Genomic DNA, 10869 nt, shown 5'->3' with positions numbered 1-10869 from the left:
CAAAGTGCTCTCTTGCCTTCTACTACTGAATTATTTTCCCAACTACTACCCAAGTTCCCAATACCCATTGTGTTCCAAATTCCCAACTTGTATGTTCTGCCACCCCAAAGTTCCAAATACCCGTTGTGTTCCAAATTCCCAACTTGTGTGTGCTAACAACCCCAAAGTGCTCCAATCCCTTCCCTCTTACTACTCAAGTAGTTCCTAATACCCACTATGTTCCAATTTCCCATTGTGTGTGTGTGTGTGTGTGTGTTAACACCTCAAAATGTTCTATTCCCTTTTCTCTTACTACTCAAAATCACTTGTGTGTACTTTGGTCTTGCTCTCCATACCCCCTCAGTATTATCTTCTCCCAAGTCCACTTTTTTTGTGTTGATCTCCTTACCCTCTCCTTATTGTCTTCTCCAGATTCCTAATTTTTTTTTAGTCCTTCTCTCTACCCCAGTCCTAATTGCCTTCTTCCGATTCCTATATTTTTGTGTTAACCTTCCTACCCCTTGTTTGTGTGGATCTCCTCTTTACTCCCTACAAATTATCTTCTCCCAATTCTGCACTTGTTATGGTGTTCTCCTTACCCCATCCTTATTATCTTCTCCCAATTTCTCCTCTTTTGTGTTGATCTTCTTACTCCCTCCCTATTGTCTTCTCCCAACTCCTAGTTTTTTTTAGATCTCCTCCCTACCCCTGGTCCCTATTGCCTTCTCCGGATTCCTACTTTTTTGTATTAATCTTCTTACCCCTGTTTGTGTGGATCTCCTCCTTACCCCCTCAGTATTATCTTCTCCCAAGTCCACCTTTTTTTGTGTTGATCTCCATACTCACTCCTTATTGTCTTCTCCAGTTTACTAAATTTTTTAAGTCCTTCTCCCTACCCCAGTCCAAATTTACCTTCTCCCGGTTCCTATCTTTTTGTGTTAATCTTCCCAACCCATTGTTTGTGTGGATATCCTCCTTACCCCCCTTTTGTCTTCTCCCAACTCCAAGCTTTTTTGAGGTCATCTCCCTACCGCTGGTCCTTCCTGGGCCTTCTCCCGATTCCTAAATTTTTGAGTTTAATCTTCTTACCCCTGTTTGTGTCGATCTCCTCCTTACCCCCTCAGTATTATCTTCTCCCAAGTCCATCTGTTTTTTGTTTTGCTCTCCTTACCCTCTCCTTATTGTCTTCCCCAGATTCCTACCTTTTTAAAGTCCATCTCCCTAACCCAGTCTTAATTGCCTTCTCCCGGTTCCTATTTTTTTGTGTTAATCTTCCCAACCCATTGTTTGTGTGGATCTCCTCCTTGCCCTCTCCTTATTGTATACTCCCTATTCCTAACTTTTTTTTGGTGCTCTTCTCCTTACCTCGTCCTTATTGTCTTCTCCTGAGACTCCCTATTCATTTTGTGTTACCAGTTTTCACCTGTGATTCTCCTGCACTTGTTGTGGTGTTTTCTATACCCCAATTTCTTCTTTTTTATGTTGATCTCCGTACTCCCTCCTTATTCTCTTCTCCCAACTCCTAGCTTTTTTGAGGTCTTCTCCCCACCACTGACCCTTCTTGGGCCTTCTCCCGATTCCTAAATGTTTGTGTTTAATCTTCTTACCCCTGTTTGTGTGGATCTCCTCCTTACCCCCTACGTATTATCTTCTCCCAATTCCTACCTTTTTTTACTTGCTCCTCATACCCCTCAGTATTATCTCTCCCAAGTTCACCTTTTTGTTGTGTTGATCTCCTTACCCTCTCCTTGTTGTCTTCTCCAGATTCCTGTTTTTTTTTAGTCCTTCTCCCTACTCCAGTCCTAATTGCCTTCTCCTGATTCCTATATTTTTGTGTTAATCTTCCTACCCCCTGTTTGTGTGGATCTCCTCCTTACCCCCTCCTGTTTGTCTTCTCCCTACCCTATTATTGGCCTTTTTTTTCTGTGTTTTTCTCCTTACCCCATCCTTATTGTCTTCTCCCTACCCTATTTCTACCTTTTTTTTTTTTTTGGTGTTCTTCTCCTTACCTCGTCCTTATTGTCTTCTCCTGAGACTCCCTACCCATTTTGTGTTACCAGTTTCCACCTGTGTGTCTCCTGCCCTGTCTCCCCTTCCACCCACACTTGTCTTTTTACCCTTCCTCTGCCGGGTGCCTCTCTCTCCACCTCACCCTTCATTTTGCCTTGCTGCCTCTCCTTCCTGTACGGCCACTTGCAATGGAAATGTGGCCTTCATCTAGTTATCATGAATGGGTATTAGCTACTGATGATGTATTGTACCCGTTCCGTTTTCCTATTCACTCCCCCCCCCCCCCCCAACCTCTCTTTCTTACACAAGCTGCTAGGGGGCAGTGCTGAGTCAGCACAGACAATACCTGGGGCTCATAGAGAATTGATCTTTGGGTAGTTGAGGAGGGGGGCGGATGGTCTTCAGTTAGTTCAATATGATGGTATGGTTGTCCAGATCAGGACTGACCCCTGCAGCTTCTGTTTGACCTTCGGTGACCCTGTAATGGCAATGCTGATGATAGAATGATAGTGTCCTGTTTCCTTTCCTTCCCTTCCCTTCCTACCATCGCTTGTCCGTTCCCTACCTCAACCTCTGATCAGAAGATTACAGTCAAACCAATCGCGTGTCCCCAGCCCACCCCACAGCTGAGCACCCAAGTGCATTGTGGGTGGTAAATTAAAGGACCCCTTTAACAAAAAAAAAAAATTTGTTGCAAATTGTCTCCAGTAAGCTGATCGCCTATTGAGTGAGTTCACGTCTTGACCTTGACTATGATTTAGGGAGTAGACATGTGCACTGCTGAAAAACAATTTGCTCATTTTCGTTTTCGTTTTCGTTTAATTCGTTTTTTAGCTTATTCAGAAATTCCGAAAAATCGGAAATTCGGAATTTGGACATTGTAAGATTCGGAAAATTCTAAAATTCGGAATTTGGAAATTCTATAATACGGAAAATTCTAAAGTTCGGAATTTAGAAATTCTAAAATTTGGAAAATTCTAAAATTCAGAATTTGGAAATTCTATAATACGGAAAATTCTAAAATTCGGAATTTAGAAATTCTAAAGTTCTGAAAATTCTAAAATTCAGAAATTCTAAAATTCTGAATTCGGAAATTAGAAAATTTAGAATTTTCAAATTCTGAATTTCAGAATTTTCGATTTTCAGAATTTTAGATTTTTAGAATTCAGGATTTTCACATTTCCGATTTTTCGAATTTCTGCTTATTTTCAAATTTTTTAATTTCGAATTTCCAATTTTTGAAACTTTAGAATTTCTGAAACTTTCAAAATTACGAACTTTCGAAATTACGAATTTTCTAAATTAAGAATTTTCACATTTCCAAAATTTGGAACTTCCGAAATTATGAATTTCCGAAATCCGGAAATTCGAAATTTCAGAAATCCGAAAAATCGGAAATGTAATAATTCAGAATTAACAAATTAGTCAAAATTAGTTAAAAAAACGAATTTGGAACTAAAAGAATTGCACATGTCTATTAGGGAGCCACTTTGACCGACATTTTGATGCCCTTCGAGTCCCCCACAATGCACTGTGCCTCCTGTCTGGGTGGATGGCGCGAGTTTGGACTGTGTTTATTGGGTCTCTCCCCCCCGGTGTGGCTTCGCAGGTGCCTGAGCTCAGTTTGTCCTGTTACCCCCCCCAGAATGGTCCAGTGAAGTCTCTCTCCACCCGTTAGTACATCTTGCATGTGAACATAACACATCCAATCAGCTTAGAGAGCAGACATGGTCAACCCTCCTCCTACAGGCAAACACTACACCCAGCACCCCACACACTGCCGGAAATAGAGTTCCAGAACCCTGGAGGTAAGTTGCCCGCAGGTATGAAAAACATTTCTAATGACACAATAGAGATACCAAACAAATATTCATTTTGCATTACAAAAAAATTGCACACGCTACACGCCATGTCATGTGATATCACCAGCTACCACCAATGCTTCGGGCAGGATATAGACTGTTATTTGACTATTTTCTCTCCAGGTCTAGAGTGAATCGGGAAAATTTCATGGGCCAGATTCAGAGAGAGAGTACGCCGGCGTATCTACTGATACGCCGGCGTACTTTCAAATTTCCTGCGTCGTATCTTTAGTTTGAATCCTCAAACCAAGATACGACGGCATCTGGGTTCGATCCGACAGGCGTACGGCTTCGGATCGTAGATGCAATACTTCGGCGTCCGCTGGGTGGAGTTTGCGTCGTTTTCCGCGTCGGGTATGCAAATCAGCTTTTTCCGACGATCCACGAACGTACGCGCGGCCGTCGCATTCTCTTACGTCGTCTCTAGTCGGCTTTTTCCGGCGTATAGTTAAAGCTGCTATTTTGCGGCGTATAGATAGACTTGCCATGTTAAGTATGGCCGTCGTTCCCGCGTCGAAATTTTAATTTTTTTTATTCTTTGCGTAAGTCGTCCCTGAATAGGGATGGACGTAAGTTCAAAAAATGACGATGTTGCGACGTCATTTAGCGCAATGCACGGCGGGAATTTTAGGAACGGAGCATGCGCAGTGTAATCGGCGCGGGGACGCGCTTCATTTAAATGAATCGCGCCCCCCTGATCGCCGATTTGAATTCCGCCGCCAGAGATGCACTACGCCGCCGTAACTTACGGCGCGAAATCTTTAAGGATTCGAAATTACGCCAGGTAAGTTACAGCAGCGTAGCGTATCTCTGATACGCTGCGCCCATCTATTTCTATGTGAATCTGCCCCCATATATATATATATATATAGATATATATATATATCTATCTAAATATATATATAGATATATATTTATAGAAATTTAATACCATAATATTTTTTACATTTTAAATACATTTTTTTAAATGTGTCATATATATATATATATATATATATATATATATATAGGTGTGTGTGTATGTTTTTTATATATATAAATATATATGTGTGTGTGAGTGTTTATATATATATATATATATATATATATAAAAAACACACACACACACACACATACATACATATATACATATATATATATATTTATATATATATATATGTGTGTGTGTGTGTATGTTTTTTATATATATAAATATATATGTGTGTGTGTGAGTGTTTATATATATATATATATATATATATATATATATATATATATAAAAACACACACACACACACACACACATATACATACATATATATACATATATATATATATATATATATATATATATATATATATATATATATATATATATATATATATTTATATATATATATATATATATATGACACATTTAAAAAATATATTTAAAATGTAAAAAATATTATGGTATTAAAAAAAATATATATATATATATATATATATATATATATATATTTATTTAATACTATAATATTTTTTAAATGTTATATATATATGTATGTGTATATATATATATATATATTTTATATATTATTATATATATATATAAACATTGAAAAAAATATTAAAACTTTAAAAAATATTATTGCCAGTCATGCCGAGGTCAGACACTTACTGCCAAGGGTTCTCAGGGTTTTGTATCAGGTAGTACAATGTCTGCATGAAATGGACTCCATTCATCTTGCAGCAATAAAAAAAAAAAAATATCCTCTATATTTCCTTTTCAGTAAATTTGAGATTGTTGGAGGAAATTTCTATTTCCTTTTTTCATATTTGTTAGGCGATTTCTACATCACTTCACATAGAATGACCCTCACAGAGGAAGGCTGTGATTAGATCCGAGCTCCAGATGAAAAAAATCTCCTCCATCCATCTATATAATTACCATGAACTGTCATTAGGCTGAACGTCGCTGTATCCTGACAACAGCCAAACATGACAATTTGTAGACATGGAGACCGAGAAATCACCCGAGGGTCAAACACAACTCCATCCTTGAATAAAGTCAATGTTACGTGTTTGTACATTAGGCTATGTTCACAAAGCTTTAACACAGGATACAGCCCTTTATTTATTTTTATTTCATATACAGAAATGTATTTTTTATTTATTTATTTTTTATTATTATTATTACTATTATTATTATTATTATTCAGGACTTCTACAGCGCCAACAGTGTGTGCGTTGCCTTATAACGTTATTTTTAATATATCATATACAGATATTTATTTTTAATTTAATTTCAATTTATTTTTTAATATTATTATTATACAGGATTTGTATAGCGCCAACAGTTTGTGCATTGCCTTATAACACTATTTTTAATATATCATATACAGAATTTTTTTTTAATTTTTTATTTTTTATTATTATTATTCAGGACTTCTACAGCGCCAACAGTGTGTGCGTTGCCTTATAACGTTATTTTTAATATATCATATACAGATATTTATTTTTAATTTAATTTCTTTAAAATTTATTTGAAATAATTTTGTATTATTATTTATATACAGGATTTTATTACAGCCAGCAGTTTGTGCATTGCCCTTATAACGTTTTTTTTAATATATCGTATACAGATATTTATTTTTCATTGTTATTTTACTTTTTTTTTTTCTTATGTTTTTTGAATCTCATTACATTTAGTTGAAAATAACTGTCAAAATAAGGACCCTTATGAAGGTGTGTTTAGCTTTGTGAATTTAGCCTATTACATCAAAAAAAATACACAAATAAAAGATTGCAAGGAACATCAGACAATTCCCATAAGTCTCTGCACCAAAGGAGCTTACACTCTAATACCCCCCCCCCCCCCCAGTCACACTCTATTATTATTATACATTTATATTGTCTAATAAATAATAATATAATATCTTATATTGATAATATATATATAAAACATAATATAAAATATACATAATATAATAAATGATATATTTATATACAGTATAATATATTACAATACATAATAAAATAGAATACTTTAATAATTATGTATCTAATCACATCCTTCCTCTGTAAGGGTCATTCTTTGTGAAGTGATATAAAATTGTCTAATAAATAATAATATAATATCTTATATTTGTATTTTATATATATATATAAAATACAAATATAAGATATTATATCTTATAGGCAATTTTACATCATTTCACATAGAATGACCCTTACAGAGGAAGGATGTGATTAGATACATAATTATTAAAGTATTCTATTTTATTATGTAATATATACAATTGTATATTATATTATTATTATTATAATAGAACTGTATATAAATATATTGTTTATTATATTAATTTTCAATTATATATTATAATATTTTTCCTTTGGGGTATAGTCATAAGGTATTTATTTTAGATGGAGTGGGGGAGAATACGAACCTCTTTCAGATACTGTTTGTGTCCCCATGGGAGAGATTCCTCCCGCATTTCCTGTACCGGTGACACCTGAAAGGGGAAGTCTATAATCTGACCGGACAGGAAGTGAGGGAAAAGTCTCTGACGCTCCTCCACACGCCATTCGTCCTACTTTAATCTCGACATTGTACGGTGTAATGCAGGCAATGGACACTGGGTGGCGCTGTCCCAGCTCTTTCTAGCTGAAGGTTTCAAACATCTTCAACTGCAGTATATATCCAATAAAAAATAAGTTTCTTCATAAATTTAGGCCAATAAATTGAAAAAGTATTCATACCCCTTGAAATTGTTTCACATTTTGTCACGTCACAACTAAAAAACATATTTTTATTTTATATGATAGACCAACAGAAAGTGGCACATCATTTTGGGATTTTTGGCAGGGAAGGGGTTAAACATCTCTGGCGATCAAAGGGTACGCCGCCGCAACTTAGAGAGGCAAGTGCTGTATTCACAAAGCACTTGCCTCCTAAGTTACGGCGGCGTAGCGCAAATGGGCCGGCGTAAGCGCGCGTAATTCAAAGTAGGCTGTTGTATTGTGTTGTATTTAAATGAGGCTTGACCCCATGTAGATGCATGGCCGAACGAACGGGGTGTGTGTAAACACAGCTTCCCCGTTCTTCACTGTAGCGCCGTCATCGATCGTGTGTTCCCTTATATAGGGAATCACAATCAATGACGTCACACCTACAGCCACGCCCCCTACAGTTAGAAACACAGATGAGGTCACACATAACCCAATCAGCGCCCCCCTAGTGGTTAACTCCCAAACTGCAATTGTTATTTTCACAGTAATCGGTGCATTTTTATAGCATTTTTTGCTGTGAAAATGACAATGGTCCCCAAAATGTGTCAAAATTGTCCGATGTGTCCGCCATAATGTCGCAGTCATGAAAAAAATCGCTGATCGCCGCCATTACTAGTAAAAAAAAAAATTATTAAAAATGCCATAAAACGCAATTTTTTTATTAGTTCTGCACGTGTCTAGCTCAGCACTGATTGGACGGGAGGAACAGACCGGATCTCTTGAGCGTTTGGCCCACTTGTAACACTCGCACTCACATGGCCACAGTGGCGAGAGGAATGCAGAGGGAGGGGGGCATGTCAGCCCTGCATTCCTCTCGCTCTCACTTGCTTTGGGCAAGCGCAGGTTCCCAAGAAGCCGCCTCCTTGCTGTCTGCGTTGTTGGACAGCCGCGGGGGAAGGGGTTGCCTTTTCCTGACCTCATATCTGGGCTCACAAAGGAACATGGGACAAAGTATGACATGGCAGACTAGGCTCCTGTGATTGGCAGGCTCCTGTGATTGGGCCCCGTGTTGGGTGACGTTGGATTTTAGGGCCCCCGCACACCATGGCACTGTAGAAGGTTTAGCTGGTGACATCACATCCTCTGGTTCATCACACACACACACATCTCTCCCGCACACACCTGTACAGCCTGAGGGCCACAGTGCAGTCCCACAGCCCTCCTATGGAGGGCGCTCTCCTGTAGACCCTTTAGACTGGCACTTGGCCGCCCACCCAGGAGCTGCCGGCTCCTCTGTTACCCCCACAAAGGGATCTGTTCCCCCCTCTGTGGATGTACTCGGGGCTCCGTGCCGGCTCACTCGCTGGATAATTCTTCTTCTCTGTTACAGATTTTGAGTCTTTGATGCCCAACACGTTTGAGTCTGAGGGCCGGGTGTTCATCGCTCCGAGGTATGGAAGCTCTATGGAAATTCCCTCTGTTTATGGTGTATATCATCCCCGTCCTGTGCTTCATAGGATATATCATCCCTGTCCTGTGCTTCATAGGATATATCTCCCCTGTCCTGTGCTTCATAGGATATATCACCCCTGTCCTGTGCTTCATAGGATAAATCTTCCCTGTCCTGTGCTTCATAGGATATATCATCCCCGTCCTGTGCTTCATAGGATATATCACCCCTGTCCTGTGCTTCATAGGATATATCATCCCTGTCCTGTGCTTCATAGGATATATCATCCCTGTCCTGTGCTTCGTAGGATATATCATCCCGGTCCTGTGCTTCATAGGATATATCACCCCTGTCCTGTGCTTCATAGGATATATCATCCCTGTCCTGTGCTTCATAGGATATATCATCCCTGTCCTGTGCTTCGTAGGATATATCATCCCCGTCCTGTGCTTCATAGGATAAATCATCCTCGTCCTGTGCTTCATAGGATAAATCATCCCTGTCTTGTGCTTCATAGTATATACCATCCCTGTCCTGTGCTTCATAGGATATATCATCCCCGTCCTCTGCTTCATAGGATATATCATCCCTGTCCTGTGCTTCATAGGATATATCATCCCTGTCCTGTGCTTCATAGGATATATCCTCCCTGTCCTGTGCTTCATAGGATATATCATCCCCGTCCTGTGCTTCAGAGTGTTCCTCCCATCCCTCTCTTCTCCATCATCCTCTCTGTATCTCCTCTGGGTCATCTCCCTCCTCTACCTTCCCAATGATGAAAATGACCTCTGTTCCTCATCTAATGCCCCCCTCCTGTTTCCCGGCCCCTCCCCCCGCAGGCAGTACTGTCGAGAGCTTGAACAGTCGGAAAACAACACAGAGTTCCTTCTGAACTTCATTACTCTGATGGAGAAAGTGACGCCGGACTCCAAGCAATGTGAGTACCGCCGAGTGACGATCACCTATAATGGGGGTCTTGTGTGCGAGTTTCACCTTCTAAAGGGAACCCGTCCTCTGTAAAAGTGTTCTTGGATATTCAGCAGGTCCCTCATTATGTACATTGACACCAACATGTCTGTGCCTTGGTGTGATATAACCAGTCCACCTCAATTATAGGTGGAGTCTAGATTGAATCTGTCGAGGTCTCCAGCAGTGACCACTCCACACCATGGAGGGAACATTTTTTTTATTTAGAAATTGAATTACAGCAAAGGCAAAGAGTATAAGATATTATTACCTGAGCCTTAAGTTGGCCATACACAGGTCGAACGTTGGGTAATTCTTTGCGAATTAGCTAAAAAAAATTCTGTGGGTGACCCTGTCAGAACCCACCAGCTTGACAAAGGTCAGAGCTGGGTGTCAAATTGGTCAGGAACTGCTTGGAAGGTCTGCAGTATCTTGGGCAGCCGATCATTGAGGGTGTAGGAAGGGTTATATAGAGGAGATGTACAATCAGCATGGAGATAAACTGCTCAGAAGGTCTGCAGTATCATGGGTGGTAGGTCGTGAGGATGTAGGAAGTGTCGTATAGAGAAGATGTAGCATCAGCTTGGGCAGGAACCTCTCAGAAGGTCTTCGATGGTGGGTTGAGAAGGCTGTAAGAAGGGTTAGATAGAGGAGATGCACAATCAGCTTGGACAGGAACCTCTTTGAAGATGTGTAGTATCTTCAATGATGAGTTGAGAAGGATGTAAGAAGAGTTATATAGACGAGATGCACAATCAACGTGGCCAGGAACCTTTCAGAAGATCTGCAGTATCTTGGGTGGCTTGACAATGAGCATGTAGGAAGGGTTATATAGAGGAGATGTACAATTAGCTTGGAAAAGACCTGCTTAGAAGATCTTGTATCATCCAGTATCATAGATGGAAGATTGGT

At 39.3% G+C, this 10869-nt stretch overlaps 1 protein-coding gene across 4 annotated transcripts in view; it reads left to right on the top strand.

Annotated features, from left to right (window-relative positions):
- CACNA2D2 (calcium voltage-gated channel auxiliary subunit alpha2delta 2) overlaps positions 1-10869 on the top strand; it is a 281800-nt gene that overhangs the window by 254914 nt on the left and 16017 nt on the right. For all 4 annotated transcript variants that reach the window (XM_040358718.1, XM_040358717.1, XM_040358716.1 and 1 more), the window contains 2 exons: positions 8932-8992; positions 9831-9928. In XM_040358718.1, coding sequence (XP_040214652.1) covers positions 8932-8992; positions 9831-9928 — 159 coding nt within the window. The remainder of the gene's footprint in view (positions 1-8931; positions 8993-9830; positions 9929-10869) is intronic.

This window comes from Rana temporaria, chromosome 7 (genome assembly GCF_905171775.1).
Source record: "Rana temporaria chromosome 7, aRanTem1.1, whole genome shotgun sequence".
Classification (NCBI taxonomy): Eukaryota; Metazoa; Chordata; class Amphibia; order Anura; family Ranidae; genus Rana; species Rana temporaria.
The sequence above is the reverse complement of the archived record's forward strand: the minus strand, read 5'-3'. Positions and strand labels throughout refer to the sequence as shown.